General features: G+C 36.6%; 1 protein-coding gene across 1 annotated transcript in view; it reads right to left on the minus strand.

Annotated features, from left to right (window-relative positions):
• Stpg2 (sperm tail PG-rich repeat containing 2) overlaps positions 1-24,801 on the minus strand; it is a 465,521-nt gene that overhangs the window by 328,882 nt on the left and 111,838 nt on the right. Inside the window, exon 10 of the mRNA XM_051185397.1 lies at positions 20,051-20,143. Within this exon, the coding sequence (XP_051041354.1) occupies positions 20,051-20,143 (93 nt within the window). The remainder of the gene's footprint in view (positions 1-20,050; positions 20,144-24,801) is intronic.

A 24,801-nucleotide genomic window follows, 5' to 3' on the forward strand; every position in this document is an offset into this window, starting at 1 on the left:
TAAGAAAATGGTATTTTTTCAGACACAACAGGGAAGTTGGGCATATGAATTCACAGACTCTGACTGCATGTGTTAAGTCCTGAACAAGCTCAATCCAGATAAAAATCTCAACGTGAAGCAGGGGAAGTGGACATGAAGTCCCACCCTTCACCAAGAGGCTACTTATAAATGATAGCTTTTAGGAAAGGGAAACTCCATGATTTTCAGCACCTTTTATGTTGTTCTTAAAAGAGAAAAAGAATAAGAGGTTGGGCTACTAGAAAGTAGAAAGGTTCTGGAAGGAATTGGGGAACTGGAAAGAAAATGAACAAAAAAACTACATGAAAATTTCAAAGAATAAGAGAAAATCCAGGCAAACAGAATGAACAGTCCTCATGCAGCACTAAGAAACTCAAAGCTGTGGATGATCTCCCAAAGGCAGAGAGAAGTAGAAAATGTGACACCAGCTGCTAGTAAGACATCTGCAAGAGAACCCTTGCTGAGATGCCACCTTCTTATTGCTTCATCTACATTTGGATCATGACAAACCAAATGAGAAGGCAATTTCTGTAGGGTAAAAAGTGAAGTTGTAACTGAAGGCATAGTTTACCAAGTCTTCCAAAGTATATAATCACCTTCATGATGACAAGCATTTTATATCCAACTAAAAAGATCATAAAGCATGGATAATTCTGGACACACTCCATTAATTAGAATCACTACCTTTATAGTCATAATTTTAGTGTGTGTGGGTACAAGTGGAGAGAGAGAGAGAGAGAGAGAGAGAGAGAGAGAGAGAGAGAGAGAGAGAGAGAGAGACTGTGGCAACTTCCATGAGAAAAATCCCACATTTGCATGTTTGGTTCCCAGTTGGTGAAGTGCTTCAGAATGATTGGGAGGTGACCTTGGAGGAAGTATATCACTGAGGGCCGGTTTTGAAGTTTCAAAACCAATACAAGGCCCAATCTCCCTCCCTCTTCTTCTCCCTCTCCATCCACCCCGTCTCTCTTTTCCTCTTTCTCTCTCTCCCCTACCTTAATCAGGATGTAAAGCTTTCAGCTACTACACCAGTACCATGCATACATGCATGCCTGCCACCATGTACCCCACCAAGCCCCCAATTAAATGTTTTCTCCTATAACTTGGCTTGATCATATTATATCTTCCCAGCAATAGAACACTAAGATTGATGTCAAAGGTTAACATCAATAATCATCTTCAATTGGTTTCTGCTTTTTGGGGTTTATTTTTATTTAAATTAGAAACAATCTTATTTTACATATCAATCCCAGTTCTCTCTCCCTCCCATATTCCCCACTGACCCCCTCATCCAATCCCCCATCCATTACCAAGGGAGGGTGAGGCATCCCATGGGGGAATCATCAAAGTCTGTCACATCATTTGGAGCAGAGCCTAGGCCCTCCCTCACGTATCTAGGCTGAGAGAGTATCTCTCCCTGGGGAATGGGCTCCCAAAGTCCATTCATGTACTAGGGATAAAGAAACTGTGGTACATTTACACAATAGAGTACTGCTCAGAGGAAAAAAACAATGAAATCTTGAAATTCGCAGGCAGATGGGTGGAACTTGAAGAAACCATCCTGAGTGAGGTAACCCAGTCACAGAAAGACAAGCATGGTATGTACTCACTCATATATGGATATAGACAAGGAGCTAAGGATTACCTCCAGAGAAGCTAGAAAACAAAGAAGATCCTAAGAGAGACATATGTGATCTCCTAGAGAAGAGGAAAGGGACAAGAACTCTTAAGCAAATTGGGAGCATGGGGGTGGTGGAGGTAGGAGAAAAAGAAGAGGAGAGGAGGAGGCCACAGAAGAACATGAGGGATCAGGAAGATTGAATCAGGGAAGCAAGAAGAGATACCTTAATAGAGTGAGCCATTACACATTAAAAGAAAAAAATGGCACTAGGGAAATGTCTTTTTGGTTTTTGTTTATTTGTTTTTAAGACAGTCTCTTACTGAACCTGGAGATCAAAGATTCATCTAAGTTAGTTGGCAAGAAAACCCTGAAGATCCTCTTATCTGCATCCAGTTTTTAATTGGATATTAAAGATCAAATTCAGGACTTCAGAGTAAGCAAGCACTGTACCTACTGAGCTACCTCTGTTGCCACTGTAGTTAGTTTGGATCTACTGCTATTACTGGGGGAACATGAACAAATACCTACTCATCCCAGAAAGGGAGGGAACCAAAGACAGATTTATGAATACCACCAAAGACCAACTTTAAAAAAACTTTGAAAATCAAATAGAGTTACTTACAGGAATATGGGTGAGGGGTGAGCGGTGAGGGATGAGGAGCAGAAATAACTAGAAACAACTGTATCACGTAAGCCCACGCCAGCATGGGGGAGAGCTTGTTGAAATAGGAAACATGGAGTGCAATACACAATCTGGAGGCAGCTTAACAGGTTGGAGAGCATAATTTCCAGGTAGCTTAGTTATTCTCTGCTTTTTCCAGGCAATTCAGCTTGTCTACAAGTGTCTTTCAACAATTCTCACTGATGCCGGGCGGTGGTGGTTTACACCCTTAATCCCAGCACTCAGGAGGCAGAGGCAGGCGGATCTCTGTGAGTTCGAGACCAGCCTGGTCTACAAAAGCTAGTTCCAGAACAGCCTCTAAAACCACACAGAAACCCTGTCTCAAAAAAAAAAAAAACCAACAATTCTTACTGCTTAGGTATACTTGGGCAGGGAGGGGCTTAGTACATCTGGCCTGAGTTTATTAATTCCCTGCAGGATGGAATGTTTCACCTCCCCTTTAACATCCTGTGTTCTAAGTAGCTGCCCTCCAAGACAGAAGGTTTTAATCTCAAAGGAAATTACTATACAACATCATCAAATAAAGAAATATGGTTGGTATAATGACCTAATAACAAAATTCTAAAGAGAAATGTGTACCTTAATTGCAAAACTTGTAATGAGCTCATCACATTTATGAAAAAAAAAATCCTATTAGCAAAATAAACTTGCATTGATATTTATGTTCTAAGAGAGATGAAGACACAACAAATATTTCATAATGCTACTAAAACCAAGCTTGATTTCTATAAGAAATTTGTATAAATTGAGCTTCAAGAAAAATCTAATTCATTCTCATAAAACCTGGGATGGGAAAAGAAGGATGATAAATGGTTGCTCTGGAAAGTGAGCAACTGACTTCATTTTCTTCATCTGTATTGATCATTATGTAGATTAAGGATCCATTACCTTAAATGTTGGCATCAGGTGTGCCTCAAGTTTTGAATTTTTTCAGTAGGGGAGGGGGAGGTGGCTGGAATATTTACAGTCACACAAGGATATATGTTGTGGAGAGGATGGAAGCCCAACACAAAATTCAGATTGTTTCTTACATACTTTATATACAAAGTCTAAAAGTAATTTTATACAAAATTTTGTATACCTGCACTTTGATTGTTACCTAAAGAATAGCATCAGCAATAGAATTTTCCACTTGTGACATCATTCTGACACAAGTTTTAAAAATTTGAACCATTCAGATTTAGTGTTTCACAATAGGATGCTTAATCTGCAGTAACTAGAAATCAGCTTTATTCAAAAATATCTTCTACCTAAATATATTATATGAGCTCAATTGTATAATAATTATTTGAAGTTTTCTGAAATTAGGGCAAATGAAGAAGATACAAGATCTAAAATTTGGAACTTCTGCATAGAGTGTTTTATATTTGTCATAAAAATAGAAATCAAGGTAGAACTGTCATGAGTGCAGCAGGCATGTGAATGAATTAGGGAGGTAGCATAAGCATAAATGGGTCTTGGTAGAGGAAAGTCCCTCTTCCTTGGAACTGTAAACCACAACAGCTCAGCATAGTGGTACACACAATCCATAAGTCCAGCACCTATAAAGCTACAATAGGAGAACAACAGTGTGCTTGAGGCTAGCCTGGAATACACAGCAAGTTCAAGTACAATCTTGCTATATAGGGAGATTTTTGTCTCAAAAGAGTAAAGAAAATCAAAAGGAAATAAAAGTAAATTTTCAACAACATTTATATAATTATGAATTTGGCAAATCCCCAGGGATCGTTAATTCCTGAATGTTATAGAATAAGTAATATGTTCCTCCATTTGAACTAAGGACTTCCTCCTGTTCCTAAATATAATGAGTATCAGACAGAACCAATGGATTTCAAATTTAAAACTTCATAGTACATACATAAAGCCCAAAATACTCCATGCAATTCAATGCTAAATTTGAAATCTAAGTAGGCATATTTTAAATTTAATAAGCAAATTTAAATGAGTAAGTTGAAGAAAAAAATTTAACACTTATAATAACAACATTTTTAGGTAACTTCCTGATTTTGAGTGTTTATTTTAATCTGAAATAACAAAATTATAATTGCAAATCCTGAGAATTTTTAAGCCCAAATCAGAGCTGTACCTTTAGAACAAGGTACTAAAAATAAAATTTCCAAAATATATAATAAGCATGAAATGTAGACACATATGCAGAAATCAAACTTTTGAAATGAGTCATCTAAACTGGATGTGCATAGAACTTCCCCCATAGAGTTGTTTCAGAATAATCTTTACCTGTGACAATAACCTTTACCCGAGACAAAGTTGTTAACCTGAACTAAATCCTAAATTCAACTATAATACTATAGATTGTATAGAAGTAAAAATGACTAAAGCCTAATCAAATGCTGGTTTAGAGACCCACACTCACATTTCTCAGAAAACTGAGTTAACAAAGGTATTCATAAAAAACTGTAAAATATAAAATACCAATAATTACTAAGAGAATCAAACTCTTGAAAATAAGCTTCCAGCAAAGATAATCTCCATCATATTACCAGCAAATGGTTATAAAAATTTAATGAACAGTAAGTCAGTCTTTTATAAAGTAATAAACAGAACTCTCCAGTGAATGGGGTGGAGGGTGTAAACACCATCTTTGAGGAACCCAACATAAATTTGACTCCAAAATTTTTAAGATAATTATAAAATAAGATTAAAAAAATAAAATTACAATACAAAATAATTACAATAAAAATTACATTTCCCGTCCATTGTTCTTTTGTGAAAGTTCACCTATTTAGACTTACAGAATTACTTGTTATTGCCATTCTATTTTTCACTAGAACATTTTCACATCACAGGAAATAAATTACAGTACTGGGTTTATATCAATGGAATAGAAAGAACAATTTCACATCTTCTGGGACACACCCAGCCAGGCACTATAGCATAAATAGAAATAAATTTCCTCATAAAGGTATTATAATGAATTAGCACATTGGCATAGACACATGTATCAAGCAACTATATCCTTATGTGCCAGACCACCCTACAGTCAAACCTATACCAGAAGTCCTCCAATATACACTACTCCCTGAAGACAAAATACAGCTGTGCCCCCAGTTCAGGAATAGCCTGACAATAAATTCAAAATTCCCATCTAAAAGAAATGCAGTGACTTATATGAACAGCGGTAGACATCTAAATAAAAAAGCCAGAGAAACAATAAGCAACAAAATCAGACTTTCCACCAAAAGGAAGAAGCCATGGAAAGGAGGAATTACAGCGCAGAAATTAAATTAAGCTGATTAAAGAAGCAATAAGCAAAGAAAAAGGGTGGAGTTGTTCTCATGACATCACTGGCTTAGAAAAACAAAAGTTTTCTTAAGTGAAGCAATATTTAAAAAAAAATGCTAGACAGTTACATGCCATCATCAACTGGATGAATATGCTTTATAGGTGCTACAAAAAAAAAAGTATTAAAAGGGGGCAAAAGGTTATTTGAAGAAAAATTTTCCAGTCTGAATCTGCTGGGGTCAAAAAGTACCAAGCAGATTAAGCATAAAGAATCTTCACTGAGACACAGTATAATCCATTTCCCAAAAGTAAAAGACAGACAGAGAATTTTTTAAAGACCCTTATCACTCCAAGCAGTGGTGGAACACACCTTTAATCCCAGCACTCGGGAGGCAGAGCCAGAAGGATTTCTGTGAGTTCGAGGCCAGCCTGGTCTACAAAGTGAGTACCAGGACAGCCAGAGATATACAAAGAAACCCTGTCTTGAAAAACAAAGCAAAACAGCAACAACAGAAAGACCCTTATCACATTTTTTAAAAATCTCTGTAAGGATACCATAGGATTTCTCAGCAGAATCCTCAGAATCTTCACAGACCTGAAGAAAATAGGGTAATATATTAGAGGAACTAAAATCTTCAAACAGCCAACAGAAACGAATACTATACTACAAAGTCTGTTCTTTATGAACAGAGGATATATAAGGACCCTCTCAGAAAAACACAATCTGTGCTCATTTGTCACTTTGGGAAACCATCTGAGACATGCTAAAGGGAGTTCACCAGACTGAAATCAAAGAAAACTAAATACAGCACAAGGCATCTCAAAACCACAATGCCTACTGGACAGATAAGAAGAGAATCAAATTCGAAGACCACCACTATGCTGATAATCTTTACCCTAAATCACCTTAGCACAAATGTTAAATGGGACCAGTACTGAAAGTAATTATAACTATGATATCTAATAACTGTATTATAGTATACAAAAGATGTAAACAGTGATGTCAAAACAAACAATAAGGAAAGAAAAACGATAGTTTTGAGCTTAAATGAGACTACTACAATATACCTTATATCTTATGCACACTCTACACTACAAGAATAAAACCTATGGTAGACACACAAAACATACAGAAAGGAACTGAGCTATATTACAGAAGATCATCAAGTATTACAAAGATGGCAAGAGATAAAATATGGAAAGGGGAATAAATCTTTACATAGCTAACATCTCTTTAAATGTAAACAAATTCAAGATACAGGACAAATGAACTGATTTTTTTTCTTAAAGATAATTAATTACAAGATGCTATTTTGAAACTCACTGCTTTCAGTTTTAGTGGCATGTGTCTGTGATCCAGTCCTCTGGGGGATGAAGAAGGAAGACCATGAGAACAAGCCCAGCCTAGGCTGAATAGGGAGGTCATGTCCAAAAAAAAAAAAAAAAAAAAAAAAAAACGGAAAAAAGGGGAAAACCAGCAAGATGACTTAAGAGGTTAAGGTGTTTGCTACCAAGGTTGAGTTGACAACCTGATTTGATCCTCAGGACCCACATAGTGGAAGAAAAGAACCAAGTACTACGAGGTACACTATGATTTCCCTATCAGTAGAGTACTATGGCATGAGTAAATGAAGGAGCGTGCGCACACACACACACACAAACACACACACACACACACTAACACAATCACATATTAACACACACACATTAACATACACAAATAGCACTAAAACCTAAGAAAAATGAAGCAAGTAACTTAATTAAACTTTAATGCCTAGGAACAGATTAAAAAGAAATAAAAACACATTACATGTGATCAGGCATGGTGGCACACACCTTTAATCCAAGCACTAGGGCAGCAGAAGCAGATGGATCTCCATGAAGTCCAGGCCTTCTGGACTGCATAACAAGTTCCTGGACAACCAGGACCACATATGATACTATATACAACATAGACTATCTCAAAACGGAAAAAAAAAGTATTATAAGTGAAACATAATTTAAAGAAAGCAAGATTATCTGGATTTATATTATACATAATAAACTTTTAGTAAAGGGCCAGAAAAAGGAGATAGATAGATAGATAGATAGATAGATAGATAGATAGATAGATAGACAGACAGACAGACAGATATGACATTTATTCTATAAGATTGAATAGTCATTTATTGTCTTCATTAGGGCTTCTATTGCTGTGGCATGATCGGGCAACTCTTATAAAGAAAGCATTTAATTGTGGTGGCTCACTTATAGTTCAGAGATTCAGTTCATTATCACCATGGGGAGGAGCATGGTAGCATGCAGGCAGACTTGATGCTGTCTACAACTTGATTAGAAGGCAACAGGAAGTGAGCCTAAGCAAAGCTTTTGCAAAAGAGACCTCAAATCTCACCCCCACAGTGACACACTTCCTCCAACAAGGCCACACTTACTCCAACAAAACTACACCTCCCTAAGAGCTTATGGGGGCCAATTACATGCAAACTACCACACTTATCAATAGACTATAACAATTGTTTGTGATTTATCCTATATTGGTACATATATAACCATCATGAATTGAGAATTTTAATATTATTAAAAAGTATTACAAAATGGATATCATATGCCATCCATGTGTTGATATATACAGAGAAGTATGAATAAAAAACTCAAGACTTGGATGCCTCCACTTTCAACAACACATAGGGGATCCCAATAAAATGTCAATAATGAAACAAACTTCACCTAACAAAGATGTGTACAGCACAAAACATGACAAAATCAAATGCTTACCTGTTCCAACTGTACAAAGCACCGGTATTCCTATTAAGTACATAAAATTGTTTGTAAAAAGTTTCTCAACACCATGAATCATTCGAGAAATGCAAAGGAGAACTGCAATGAGATACCACCAACACTTCTATAGCAATGTTAACAAATATATGAAGAAAAAAGAAATAACCCTTGCACACTGGTAATGGGAATGTAAACTGATACAGCCATTATGAAAAACAATGTGTAGGTGCCTTAAAATCTAAAAGTAGAACTGCCATATGATCCAAAAATCTCACTTCTGAGTAAAATGAAAATGAAATCAGTGTCTAAAAAAATAAATACATATGCACTCCTTTGCTGTTTTCATTACTATCCACAATACCCAAATATCAAAATCCATTTATTGACAAGTAATTAGATTTTTTAAAAAATGTATATACACCTGGAATAATATTCAACCCAAAAAGATGAAGGAATACTTTATTGTGACATTATGCTAAGTAGAATAAGTCAGGCACAGTGAGCTAGATATTGCATGATCTCACTTATAAGGAGAACCTGAATTCAGAGACACAGTGAATAGAACAGCGGTAGCCAAAAGCTGTAGAGCAACGGGAGAAATAGGGAAGTGGTACCAGAGTGTGTGAATCCTCTGTTAGACAACATGAAGGATTCTGGAGGTCTATTGTTCAACACAGCAGACTTAGTAATGGTCTGTAGTATACATTGTTAAAAAAGCAAATTTTTGTTTGCTTTTGTTGACTATTCTTACTACAAAATGTAAAGAGATGCATATGTTGACTAGCTTGGTTTTACTAATTTCCTGCTATTTGTGTACATCAAAGCATCATGTTGTATATCACGAACATAAACAGTTTCTACTTATTAACTATATCTTTATGAAGCTGGGGAAGGAGGAGAAAAAGGACATTAATAATGTTGATACTATGATAGACCAACATTTATGTAGTTATTCCTAATGCATGCTGTTAAGAGAAAGTGAAGAAGAAAGGTGTGGTGGTGCACACCTTTAATCCCAGTACTTGAGAGTCAGAGGCTCTATGTGAGTTCAAAGCCAGCCTGGTCTACAGAGTGAGTTCTAGGACAGCCAGATCTACACTGAGAAACCCTGTCTGAAAAGAAAGAGGAAGAGGAGGAGGAGAAGAGGTAAGAACTGACAACCAGGAAGCATGCATGGGACTGAAATAGGCCCTCTATACATATGTAACATTTGTGTAGCTTGGTCTACTTTTGGGACTCCCACAGTGGGAGCAGGGGCTGTGTCTGACTCTTTTGCTGGCTTTTAGGACCCTATTCCTCATACTGGGTTGCCTTGTTTAGTCTTAATACAAAGGGAGGTGCCTTGTCTCACTGCAACTGGATATGCAATGTTTGATTGACATGCATGAGAGGCCTGTCCTTTTCTAAACAGAAATGGAGGATTATGTTAGGAGTAAGTTTTTCCCTGTAGCCGGTCTGGTCCCACCGCCATGCTGCCAGCCCCAAATAACACACCAAGACTCTGTATTTGATATAATGGCCAGGTACTAGTTTCTTATCAGCTAGCTCTGCCTTAATTATTAACCCATTTCTATTAATCTAAGTAGTTCCACGTGGTCTTATCTTACCCAAGAGAGGGGGCCGGTGGGTCTGCTCTCTCCAGTCTCTCCATGCTGACTCCTCCCTACTACTTCCTCGAATCCTCCTTGTCTCCTAGTCCTGCCTATCTTGCTTTCCTATTGGCCAACAGTGCTTTATTCATTAACCAGTATGAGAAACATATTTACAAAATGACATCTCCCATCAGAAGTGGCTGGAGGGGGAGGGTCTGAAGGGAGGTGGGGGAAGGGACTGAGGAGAGGAAGGAGTAGAAACTGTGCCTGTGATGTAAAATCATCATATTACCATCATGGTCATTATCTTAAAAAGAAGAAGGAGAAGGAGAAAGAGAAGGAGAAGGAGGAGAAAGAGAAGGAGAAGAAGGAGGAGGAGGAGGAGAAGAACTTTTAAGAGGCAAACCTAGACAAATGGATTCGTGCTGTTATCCCACAGATGGTTTAGTTTTCCGGAGTGGATTATTAATAAAAACAATGACTTTGGAACATTCTCTTCCTGTTCTGTGTTTGTCCTCTTACTCTCCTGCTTCACTATGAGATGGCACAGTAAGAAAACCCTCACCAACTGTAAAGATATTGGGTTTGAAATTCCTAGTTCACAGAATTGCAAGAAATAAATTTCCATTCCATCTTGGGTATTATGTTACATATAGCAGCAAAAATGGACTAGTATTTAAGAAATTACTGATCATTATAAATTCAAAAACTTGGAGTTTAGTTTTTAAATTATAAAATATTTACATTTTCTATGGTTAATATTCCCAGAAATTGAGAAAATGATCATATAGTCTCCTCATTTTGGAGAAAATATGAGAATATTATTGCAATATAAAGGCTATTATAACCTATGAGGCAAAGCAGACTAGTTGCTTTCAGTGCTGTGTGAAAGGTCATGTTCTTGTTGAAAGAGGCTGAGCAGCCAAAAGAGTGAATTATGCCAGACTCTGCTGTGCCATCTCTCACCTATGAATTTTAGAATCCACAAATCCTGTTTCCATTCTACCCTATGGTTTCTGGTTAGATCTGCACACCCTGGAGGCTGGGAAGAATGCTCACAGCAGGGGCCAGAGTGTCCCCTTCACAGCAGAAGCAGTAGCTCTTCTCCATAGCTGCAGCTTTCCAACATGCTTCTGTTTTGTTTTCTTGTGCTATTTTGCACACAAATTTTTGAACATGAGCATATCTCATTATTTCTCTTTTTACATTGCTCCTCAATTCTCTAGACTCTGCTTTCTTTTCGCCTATGGCATTTTATTTGTCTACCAATCTCACATTAACTATAGCAATCAATTTCTGCATTTATTCCCTGTGTGCTTAAGCTGATAGCATTTGTTTCTTTATCATTAAAGATAATTTTGAAAAGATAAATGAATTCTTAATGCTCAAATATACTGAGATAAAGTTAATTTCTCATGAATAAGTTCATCGTGAACAAGGAAATTAGACATTTAAAGTCAACTTCTAAATGTCATGTTTCATTAATCAGGCATTCTTCTAAAGAGATTTTAATGGCATTAATGTCATCTTATACCAAATAAAGAGGTGGAAGATACAGTTCTCCTGGTATCAAGGACATTAAGGGAAAGTCCAAGGTCTGAACTAATCATCTGGAAGTCATTTTAAACATACTATCCTTTTAACTCCCATGCAGTCTATAAAATTATGATTGGTTAGCACAAGGTGGGGATAAGACTTGGATGGAAGCCATGAATACAGTATAGTGTAAGTCTCTGATAATATGTAGAATATATATTATTTGTTGTTTGCTTTGAATTAGTGCAACACCTTCAAAATTAGGACAGTTTTCACTCTTGAAACACATGAAAGAGCAAAAATTTTTATCAGCCAAAGAATAAAACCATAATGATTTCTTCATACATTTATTATTTATATATGAGAATTATGAGATCTAAATAAAGGGTAATTTAAAACGTCAGTTTACAGGACTAGTGTTCTAATCTCCTCACTATATTAAGTATTAATGGGTATCCACCTGGAAGAAGGAAGTTAGAATAAGGCTCATCATCACACCTCTCAGACTAGCGGTCTTCAGTATTAGTTCTAAGTCTTGATAAAGATGGAAACTACATAGCTATTGGCTTCTAAAAACCACTTTATAAACTAATGAAGGTACGCAATTAAATAAAATATTAGAGACTTTAAAATGTAAGTATAGAACATGAATAAGTATAATGTGATTGGTTCCTTTCCCATTATGTCAGAAATAGTGTGCCTAAAACCCTTTACTTATCTGATGTCCTCAAGTAATGTAGTCTGTATTACTTCTTAAAATACAGTAAGATAACCAGGAAACCAACCAACCAGCAAAGTAAACCTAAATATGATGTCAGAATCTAATAAAGTGTGTATATATGTGTGTGTGCAGTTTCTGTGTGTGTGTGTGTGTGTGTGTGTGTGTGTGTGTGTGCGCGCGCGCGCAGGCGCGTGTATGTGTTCATGCATGTTTCTGTGTGTGTTCTAGTAGAGATAGAAGGAGTCAAGAATGTGAGGGCCATAAATACAGGCATTTGGATTACTCCAATTCCATAAAGTAGTTTCACTGAAATCTTCTGTTTTTGTGCTATTCCCAGATCCTTATGACCTATGTCACAGGCTAAGATAATTTTATTTTGAGCTCCAAGACACTATTACTATCTAACCTGGAACCATTTTTGAGAGGTCTACAGAATTCTGAGATTTCTAAGCTTAAGTAACTCCTGGTTCCTTTTGTGCCTCGATATCTAGAAATGATCACGTGTTGCCATCTCTGTGATGCATCAGTGTTCTTTGCCTTTCCAGTTATCTATTGTTCATAATTCCTCATATTACATTACCTTTTACCTTTTGTCTTTCTAATAGCCCCTGATCCTTGCTGCTAAAAAGTACCACTATAGCATTTACCTTTAGCAGGAAAGGCAGTTATCACTCACACACCTTCCAAATAGACATAGAAATCTGAAATATTTACTCATCATCATTCGTGGTAATGTTATAACAGAGACTCTGATGAGCTACCACTATTCTCAGTGCCCAGTCTTCCAGAACTCATCATATTGTGTGTGGGGGTGGACATAAAACAAAACACTCTCCATCTTCTATGCTTCTCTGCTTTTCATTATAAGAAAGTTGTTTGGCTTTTTTGTTTTGTTTTGTTTTGTTTTTGCTCCATGTAGTCTGCAATTTCCTACTTTCCTTCTTTTAGCAATGTCCTTGATACTGATACTCTGTCATCACAATGATAAGAGAATACCCCAGCTATCCTATTCCCTAGTCACCCCCATTGAATGGGAGTATAAAGCAGTTTCCCCAACAAAGCTATAGCCAGAGATGAGCTTGACTAACTCACCAAGAACTATAGGAGCATATCATAAACCATGTTGTTGAGTTATAATAAAGTTTTGTGTTAGCTTACTATTCAGTAATAATTAAACCGAATGCTACAGTTTTTATCTGACCTCCTGTTTGAGAATTCTTAAAGGTGGGCTTTCAGGAATTAGAGAACTTGGACAAGCCTTTGATACACAGCCTAATGTGTCTTGTCCATACCAGTGAGCTATAAGAGATGTTTACAAAGCAGAAACTAAACATATTTTCTTTCCATTCCTTTACCATTCTGACATAGTGCCGTAACTGCAAAACAAAGCAGCAATTTCACTTAAAAGGAAGTATGAAAAAAGTGTCATATGTTTCATATTTCAGTATGTTCTTTATTAATATTATGGAATGATAAGAAAATATAGGCATGATATTAATACCTTTATACCTTCTAAACCAGTACCACATAGGTGACTCTTACACTACCAAGTTTGGCTAGCATAAGATGACTATAGCTTGTATCAAGCAGACATAGAACTAGACATCACAATGGGAAAAGATGTTTGTGGCCAAGCCTGAAAATTGGAGTTCACCTGTTGGAAAGAAAAGCAACTCCTACAAATTGTCTCTGATCTTCACAAGTAGAGAGAGAGACAGACACACCCACGCACACACACACACACACACACACACACACAGAGAGAGAGAGAGAGAGAGAGAGAGAGAGAACATAGGATAAAATGTAAAGATTTTTATGTATAGTAAACATTTTTAAAGAGTAACATTAATAAATTCCAAGTTTTTTCATTTTAAAATTATTATTATGAATTTTGCAAATGATGGTCCTTTCTGCCCTATGAATTGCCCTAGGAAAGCATATTAAAAAATCTTCCCCTCATTTCCCTGCTGAATTCATGATCACTGCTTAATTTTCAGTCTCTCAACAATTACAGCAAAATTAACCTCAGCAATATAAGTGGTACCTGACTCTTCTGTCAGCTCTCACTAACCAGCAAGCGAGAAACCCTTACATCCCTAAGATGCTGACGCCCAGAGAGCTCTTGATGTAGATCACAGAAGTCACACCATTGCTGCATTTACTTCACTCAAAATTAATTTTTTAATTCTTAGGAAAATCCCATAAAAACATCACAGCAGCTTTCGTCACTAGACTGTCCCTGTTTAAATTTGGACGCTCCCTTTTAAACTTTAAACCGTGCCTTGATTTCTCATTAAAAAAATGACCAAAAGTATGATATTCAATTAGTAAATATTATGTGAAATGATATGATGTACAGTGCAAATTAAACACTAAGTAAGCATTAGCTCTTGTTTATATTAATAAACTCCATTTCATAAATGTCTGTGGAGGACAAGTATTTAATGTTTTTAATAATTCATCTCATTAAATAAATGAAATATAACATATTCTCAGGGGCAATCCTTCTATCATAGAATGAAAACCAAAATGATAAGCAATATCCTTTAAATCCATGGGTGGGTAGGAAACATAGATATATGTGCATTTTCCTCCTAAACCACATTAGAGTTTTAATGTATTAATGAATTTTCTTTAAGATTTCCCACCATGATTGTCTAAGGCATCACTTTATCCCAAGGAGATTCTGAGCCTATAAAATTAGAGCTGAAGCTCATGTGTTTGGACAAATGCCTCGGGTGAAGTCAGCCTGGGAGGTCTGTTTGCCATTCTCCATCTGCCTGAATTTAGCCGTTGGCCTGTGTACTCCTTTCATATTAGCTCTAGAAAGATTCCATGAATGTGCTCTGTTCATTTTATTCAGAACTTTTCTTTTCAGACGAGTCAACTGAGATTCAGTGTATCTGCATACTATTCTAAATGTATATTCAACCACTTCAATACGTTTTATACTTCTATTTTAAAGTATTCAATTTATAAATAAAATTCAAGTCACACACAGAATCTAAGCTAAATTACACAACACGCCTCCTTTCATGACTCCCTGGCTCTATTCTAACACATAACTTCTTTTAATAGTAATTGGGTCTTGGAGGACTCTTTTTTAATTATGTGGAGTTTTATTTGTTTGTTCTTTGCACTATAAATTATATATTAAAACTGGTTTAACAATGGAGGTTCCATTTCTCACATCCATCAACTGCACTAAGAAGTGAGAAATTTGGCACACTTCTCAGCCTATCAAACATTTGATTTTATTAGTAATGGTTAAGTTTCTAATGTTTGAGTTCCATCTTTAGTTCTAATTTAGTCCTCTGACCTATAATAGGTTCTTTTAGTTGTTATTGTTCTGTATAGAAGCAAGTAATATAACTAAATAGAAAGAAAAATAAATGAAATCTGTCTCCACAACCCTGCTTCTAAATGCACATATTTTGCACATGAGCTAAGATATATTCCTCTTTAAACTTGTTTTCACTTTTCCTCATTTTATGCAGAAAATGTTCAGTTACTATCTCTGTGTTCACATTACCCATCACCCTTCTTTAACTTCCTCTTGCCTCTTTTGTTAATTTTTACTAGATCAACTCCAACCATGGGCATATAAAAGTACTAAACTTATTGTGGTATAGCATGCTAGAAAAATTTTGTGAGATATTTGATTATACTGTGTAATGATATGTCATTATGATTGGTTTAATAAAAAGCTAAACAGCCAATAGGTGTGCAGGAGATATAGCAGGAATTTTTGGACAGAAAGAAGAACTCTAAGAAGAAGAAAGGTACCGTGGAATAATCTTTTTGTACACTATGATTATGTACTACTCTCGCTGGCTAATAAAAAGCTCACTGGCCTATGGCTAGGCAGGAGGAGGTTAGGCCAGGGAACCAGACAAAGGGGATGCTGGGGAGAGAAGTTGAGAGCACATGCAGGGAGAAGCAAGATGGGCATGCCAGACTGAGAAAAGGTATCAAGCCACATGGCAAAGCATAGATAAGAGATATAGCTTAATTTAAGTGTAAGAGTTGCATAGTAAAAAGCCTGAGCTATTGGCTGAGCATTTTTTAATTAATATTAGGCCTCTGTGTTGGTTATCTGGGAACTGGCAGGTAGGACAGAAATTTCCACCAACAAATGGCATCCAACATCAAGGCCCACATACACCATATCAACTGAGAAAGCTTAAAAACGAAAAAGTTTCTAAATGCACAGAAACAGAGCCAGACACAACTTCCTAGTCTGGTATCTCCCATACCTGCTACAGTACAGAGATGCCAGCACGCCCTGACCTAAGCCATATGGCTGATTCCTACAGTATCTCACAGGGGCCTTGGACACAGGCATCTCCCAACCATTCCCTGAGTGGCAGGTTTAGGTTTTGCTCATACAGACAAAAAGGTTACAGATATACAGTAAAATAGATTCAGATTAAAAAAAAAATCTAAACAGGTTACAATGTGTTTGAAAATATTGCCGGGTGGTGGTAGCACCCACCTTTAGTCCCAGAACTGCACTCAGGAGGCAGAAGCAGGCAGATCTTTGCTGGGAGTCAACCTGGGCGATAGAGTGAGTGCCAGGATAGGCTCCAAAGATACACAGAGAAACCCTGTCTTGAAAACCAAAATAAATAAATAAATAAATAAGTAAATAAATAAATAAATAAATAAATAAAAATATACATAGACTTGGAAGAGAAAAGAGTCATAAAAATGAAATATATAGTTTATAAATAATAAAATAAAGTCCTTAAAAAGAGAGTAAAATAATATAAGAGAAAAAAAGCCATATAAAGATGGGAAATACACAAAGAGTCTGGATCCTATAGTTATTGTGTTGTCTTTAAATTTTTTGGCTGCTAAAAGACACTGAATTATGAAAAATAATAGATTAAACCAACCTATGTATTTTAAAAGTATCTCGGCTTTAAAATTTAAGTCAAAATGTGTGTTAATTTGGGGGAGAGGTTTTGCCTTTATTTCCATAGGAAATGAGAAGCTGTGGGTTCATTCTGGATTGAAGAAAATCAGGTTTGGTCGAGAAGATCCCACTGAAAACCTAATTGCAGACATAAAGAAATAAAACTAAAAGAACTACAAGACACATGAAGTATATTTTATCTGCTCAAACACATTACAAAAATCATCTTTGGCTGACATGTAGACAATGCACAGTTTATACTTATATGAATGCAGATATGTATGTTACCTTTAAAAGTTACCTTTAAAAATTTTAAACTATCTTTGTTATAATCTCCTCAAAATTCTGCATCCAAAACAGCCTCAAGGCTTCTGGCTGAGAGAGCCCTGCCTCCCAGACTACTCCAGGTGCAACTTCATTATTATCCCAGTTTTCTCAAGGTTCCCCAACATATGTCACCACCCCTAAAAACCTGGAAGTATTCTAGGGAACTATGCCCACATTCCTAAAGAAAAAATGGTATGGACACTCATTATCATTTAAGGGGTTTGGTTACAAGTTGTTATTGGTAATAGTCAGGGGAGAATAAAGCTAAACAAAGGAGGTTAGATTCAGGAATCTTGTTCTCAAAAGAAAAGGGGTAACATAGAAATGATAGGATAAAAGGGTAGATTATTGCATCTACTTTGAAAACAAAACAGCAATTACAAGTCTTAAATATTTACATTGGTGTATGTATTTTGGTTTATTGATAAAAATTGAAAGTTAAATTTCTTATACTGTATGTTTAGGATATTGTATTTATGTACATATCTTTATATGCTTAGGATATTATATTTATGCAGCTTATTTAAAATATTATAAATGTGAAAATACAGGTTAATAGATATCTATAATAGTTAAACTTATAGTTATGTTAGGTATGTTTTCAAGGTCATAAACAGTTAAAATTAGGTAGATGATCTTCAAACACTTCAAAGACATGCCAAAGAATATGGCATTTAATATGTTTAATATTAAAACTTTTTATGAGAGTGAGACACATCTGCTCCTGGTGGATATCCCTTCTGCCTGCAATATTATGACATAACTCTAAAGCCACTGGAAACAAAGTTTTAATTTCAGTCACAGATTCCTTCTGACATGTTTCACTGTGGATCATGTGTGTGTGTGTGTGTGTGTGTGTGCATCTCATATATGTGTGTGTGTGTGTGCACGTGCATGTGCGTGTGTGCATGCATGTGTGTGTGACTGAATGAGACAATGAGGCATTGAAAATCAGTTCAACACTGGAACTCTCCACAATGAAGAAATGAGCTATTGGGATGGCTCATTCACTGAACAACTACAGGAAATAACTTTAAAAAACACTAGACCATTCTAAATTGCCTTTTTAATAGTATTTTTTCTTCAGAATTTCATATATGAGCACTGCATCTATATCTCTCCTACCTCTCACTCACCCTTCTCCAACCCCTTCCTCCCACTCCCAAATTAATGAGCTCTTCTTTAATCATTATTTTCCATGTCTATTAATATGTCTATATGTGTACGCATGGATATATAACCTGCTGAGTTTGGTAGGCTTTGCTTGAATGCACATGTGTTTCACTTGGGATTAGACAACCTTTGTGGGAGTTCGTCCCTTGGAGGCAACTGTTTGTCCCATTCAGCAGCCAATGACCCCCTGTTGCTCTTCAGATAAGGATAGAACCATGTTCTGAATACAAAACAATTTCATAGAAACTGATGTTAATTTTGATCCTATTTCAGGTTGCCAGTTAATGGCTGAAAAAAAATCATTGCTGAATTTCACCAACTTCCTAAGATTTCCTAAAACTTTACAAAAGTAATTATTATTGTTTTTATTTCATCCTTAATGTAGTTCACCCTATTCTTGAACCACTTACTTTGCCACTAAAAAGATTATAAATTAATTCAGCCATCTCTGACTTAGCCCTTTGCTCTTGGCAGTGCTCTGCTTTGGATGTTTCCTGTATTTTTAATGCTGGTTGATAATCCTATTTTAATTCATTAATAATATATTTTAAAGATGGCCTGATTTCTATGGTATTTGAATGATGCCTTTATATACCTATGGTTACATTGTAACAACTGCTTTAATTTGGAGTACAGTAATATGCTGTAAGCTATAAAAACGTATTTCTCCAAGTTCTGAGGCTGGAAAGGAAAATATCATGGCACAAACAGATTCAGCAAGTGACATGGTTTGCTTCCCCAAAAATGGCAGCTTCTCTTGAGTTTAATACCCTGGGAAGGCTAAGGAGCTCCTGCCCTTGGGACTTAGTCCCTTCCCAGTAAGTCTTATCATTTTGGAAACTCAGATGTCAGCATATGAATTCAAACACACACAAACATTCAGACCACAGCAATATTACTAATTGATCTAACTTTTAAACTATTTTATCTTAAGAACTTTTTAATAAATTCAATCTGGATAAAACAGAACCTTCATTTCTAAGTTTAATTTGCTTTACTTCTCCCATTTATCAAGTATAAGCCATTTATAAAATTGATAAATGTTAAGAAAACTCAAAAAATACACTTTAAAATACAACCTAATAGAACTAAAGAATCACTGGTGTGTCTTAGGTTTCAAAATGGAATTAAATTATAAAGAGAAACATGCATTTTATGAGTAAATGGAGTTGAATTGAGAGTGAACTTTCTATTTCAAATTCAACATATTAAGATCTTTCTTGTATGTCTTGGTGATAATGTCATCTGACTCTAGAAGTCTCTGAATCATGGTCTCTTACAGCAATGTGTACTTTTGCTAAATGTGTAAGTATTACACTCGTTAAAGACAATGGAGCAGGTTTCCCAGGTCATTATCTAAGTCCCTAAGGTAATCCCTACAATGCACAGTCTGCTCCATTTCGAAAACTACCAACAAGTTCAGATATAGGTGTCTTCTTACCTCATCTGGTACTACTGTACTTCTTTCTGTTCTTGACAAGAAAGGAGCGTTTTGGTTTGTAAAGTTAGGTAATTCATCAAGAATTCTATCAACCTGTGAATTCAAAGAAAAAAAAAGCATGTTGAAATAAAGAGCTAAAAGAATATATATCACTTATTTTATCATGTAATTAGTACTAGAAACAATAAGCTTTCAATAAGTGAAGCTTGGCAATATTATTGCCACACTAGTAGAAGAAGACAAAGATTCAAAAGTAAAACCTTAAAGTCAATTAATTTATACAATAGAAACAGTTGATTATAAAGCCTGTAGTTAAGTAAATAGATCTTTATAAATTATTTAAATATGTAAAGTGAGGCTATCATGAAGTTGTGTCTCCAAGTATTGTCAGAAGCTACACCCATGGTTTATCACCAACATTGCTGCCTAAACATGAGCTGAACAAGGGCAACAACAGTAGACATGTACTAGTGTGGACAGGAAAAAGCCCATTGAGTCCTCTCCCAAGGGATACTGAGAGCAAGAGAAAATGCACTTTCCAGGGAAGAGCACATCAATTGGTTATACAACAATAGATGATCAACCCTGAAAAAGAAACACACAAGTACTAGACTGAGCAGGTTGAACACACATATTTACAAATATATATGTCTATACATATACATATATGCATGTTGCAACAATTATTAAACAATGAGGTCAGGAATTTGAGAAAGAGTGAGTAGGAGTGTCTGAGAAAGTTTGGAAGGAGTAAATGATGGAAACACGTAATTATACTACAATTTAAAAATTTAAAAGTAACAAGCTGAGTGTGGTGGTGTACACCGTTTATCCCAGCATTTGAGAGGCAGAGTCAGGTGGATGTCTGTGAATTTGAGGCTAGCCTGCTCTAAAGTGCAATTCCAGGACAGCCAGGACTGCACAGAGAAACTCTGTCTCAAAAAACAGAAAAATCACAAAATAAACATTAGAAAAATTTTAGCTATACTCAAATATCATATTTGGATATCAATTACTTTTCAACATCACAGCTAGTATGTTGCAATCTCAATAATATATGATTATAATTTCTATGTACAATATATAGCATTATTTGTTAACACTTTATTGTTAATATATAAAACATATTAACTAAAATTTAACTTAATTATGTGCAGTTCTGAACCAATGTTTTCTAAGTAAAATGATCAATACTCTTTTAATATGATAATCCCTCACATGCACTGAAGATGAAAATTAATGTGCTAGAAGAAGCAGATAATCTACAATTTTAATTTACAATTAATTAATCCCTGTGAAGTACTGTTTCCAATTTAATCTAATTTATTCATCTGTATGCATTTAAACTGTATAAACTGCTGCACCATTCTTTGTTTATACAAAAGGGATAAAGGTTTATATTCTCATCTTTATAGACCTCACTGTTTATATATCCTAACATCACATTTAGTATTTCAGAATTTGAAATATAGTAGGCAATGGTCTGGTACATCTGTTTCTTTATTCATTTTATGGTGAACATTAATTTACTAAAAAGCCAAATATATCCTTACATGTTCTCTCTGTAAAACTATCTGTTCCTATAGCAATAAACCCAATCTTGTGTGAAAACAATAAAAAGTATATATGTGTGTGTAACAATGATAATCAAAGACATTATCGATTTGAGAGTGAAGGTCACTGCACAGGATGTAGGAATGGTATCTAGGAGGAGGTGAAGATCACCTTGTTAAGCTACACAGGCTAGGCCCATGAAAACAAATGTTGCATGCTTTCTATCATATGTACAATCTAAAGTTATTTTAAAAACAGGAGCAGCATAACAAGACCATCAGGAACAGAGAAGGGACTAGAGAAGGCCAAATGAAATATGAAAGTAGTCAAATATATGAGAATGTCATAATGAAACTCATTAGTTTATGCAGTCAATATACGATAATAAAGAACTCCAGAATTGAAAAAATAACATGTGAAATTAATTGTGCATGTGCCTGTATGTGTGCCTTGTGGTTTTTTTTTTTTTTTTTTTCCTTTGCTTTTTTTTTTTTTTTAAAAAAATTCTGGTTTGTTTGGGAAATTTTAGTTGTTTGCCTGGTTTTTTGTTTTTGTTTTTGTTTTTTTCACTTCATAAAGAAAAGGAATAAGAAAGAGTATGGAGCTGGGTTGTTCAAGTGAAAGGAAGGGTCTTGGAGGAGTTAAGGAAAAGAAATCACATTAGAATATGTTATGTGAATATAATTCTTTCAATAAAAAATTTAAAAAAAAATAATTTAATAAGCCAGGCATTTGTGGCATACGCCTTTAATCCCAGCACTCAGGAGGCAGAGGCAGGCACATCTCTGTGAGTTCGAAGCCAGCCTGGTCTACAGAGCTAGTTACAGGATAGGTTCAAAACAATACAGAGAAACCCTGACGCACTCGGAGTTCCTGCGGGCAAGATCCTTGACCCCCAAATCTTTGGCCTCTGCCAAAGAACGAGGTCTCAGCTGGAGAGCGCCAGTTTCCAGTGAGATCCTACTACCCTGCAAAACCTTCTCAAGTTCCAGCTCAGCCCTCGTCCTCTTCCGCAGGCTATTGGCCAGAGGTGAGTGTGGGCCCAATCAGGGCTGCCTATCCCCTACAACCTCTTTCCCCCCCTCCCCCGCCTGAAATCCCTGGGTTGGCCCCTGATCCTGCTGCTCCAGTCTCCAGTCCCCATTGAGAGCACCCTTGGAGCTCCGATACACCCCCACCCATCCCCACCGCCAGCCAACCCCCCCCTTACCCTGTGCCCTACTCCACCCACGGTCCTGCCACTCTGGTTGAGCACTGGGACAGAGAGTGGAGCCAACAGTCCACCCTCCTTCGGAGACTTCTCAGAGCAACAATGAACAATGGTGACCTGACTATCCACGCGGGACCACCCTTAATTTCCACCGGTTGGTCTCTGACCCCGCCTCCAGTCCTCTGCTGGAGTCCCGGGCCCCTCCCAGAGATCCGCCTATCTCTGCGGGTCCACTCGGAGTTCCTGCAGGCAAGATCCTTGCCCCCAAATCTTGGCCTCTGCCAAAGAACGAGGTCTCAGCTGGAGAGCACCAGTTTCCAGTGAGATCCCACTACCCTGCAAAACCTTCTCAAGTTCTAGCTCAGCCCTCGTCCTCTTCCGCCACCTATTGGCCAGAGCTATTGGCCAGAGCTATTGGCCAGAGGTCCACTGTGAATACCTACTGGCATCTTCTTCTGGATCCTCATCCTTGACCCCATCCCTGGATCCCTGTCTGTGGAGAAACCTCCTAGAGAGCTTGGACCACACAGAGCTACAGATATTGAATCTCAGAACCACATAAGCCCATCGGGGAAGTACCATAGAGAGAGGGGGGAGACATCACCAACACTTACTGGAAGAAGCTATAGGAAGAAGGCAATACAAGAGAACACCTAAGAACAGAAAGACAAACACGACACCACCAGAATCTAGGGAATCTACACCAACTAGAATGGAACACAACAACAAAGCAGAGGAAGCAGAAGGGTACGACTTAAAAATTACCATCATAAAAATGATATCGGCCCTCAAAGAAGATGTGAGAAAATCCCTTAAAGGAATGGAGGGGAAAAAACAAAAAACAAAAAAGTGGAAGAAATGAACAAATTCCTTAAGGAAAGTACAGAAAGCCAAGAAAAAACAATTAAGCAGGTGAAGGAAACGGTTCAAGACTTGAAAACTGAAATTGAGAAAATAAAGGCAACACAAACGGAAGGAATGCTGGAAATTGAAAAGCTGGGCAAAAAATCGGCAATGACTGACACAAGCATAACCAATAGAATTCAAGAGATGGAAGAGAGAATCTCAGGCACAGAAGATAAACTAGAAGAAATAGATTCATCGACCAAAGAAAATCATAAATCCAACAAATCCTTAACACAAAACATCCAGGAAATGTGGGACACCATGAAAAGGCCAAACCTAAGAATAATAGGCATAGACGAAGGTGAGGAAGCCCAGCTCAAAGGTGCCAAAAACATATTCAACAAAATCATCGAGGAAAACTTTCCAAATCTGAAGAAGGACATGTCAATGAAAGTACAAGAAGCATACCGAACTCCAAATAGGCAGGACCAAAGAAAAAAAGACCCCTTGACATATAATAATCAAAACACCTAGCATACAGAATAAAGAAAGAATATTAAGAGCAGCGAAGGAAAAAGGACAGGTAACATATAAAGGCAGACCTATCAAAATTACACCTGGAAACTCTCAAGGCCAGAAGGTCCTGGATAGATGTTGTAAAAGCATTAAGAGAACTCGGATGCCAGCCTAGGCTACTATATCCAGCAAAACTCTCAATCAATATAGACGGAGAGAACAAGATATTTAATGACAAAACCAGATTTTCCCAATATGTATCTACAAATCCAGCCCTACAGAAAGTATTAGAAGGAAAACTCCAACCCAAGGAAGGTAACTACGCCCACAAAAATGTAGGCAACAGATAATCCAACTACACCAGAAACCAAGGGTGAAGCAGAACTAATATATTCACAATACCACTGCCAACATCAAACCTAAATCAAACAAGCATCAACAATCAATGGACCTTACTCACCCTCAACATTAATGGTCTTAACTCACCTATAAATAGACACAGGCTAACAGAATGGATACAAAGACAGAATCCATCCTTCTGCTGCATACAAGAAACACATCTTAACTTCAAAGATAGACATTACCTCAGGGTAAAGGGTAGGGAAAAGATTTTCCAATCAAATGG

Source organism: Phodopus roborovskii, unplaced genomic scaffold, assembly GCF_943737965.1.
Source record: "Phodopus roborovskii unplaced genomic scaffold, PHOROB, whole genome shotgun sequence".
In the NCBI taxonomy this organism is placed as follows: Eukaryota; Metazoa; Chordata; class Mammalia; order Rodentia; family Cricetidae; genus Phodopus; species Phodopus roborovskii.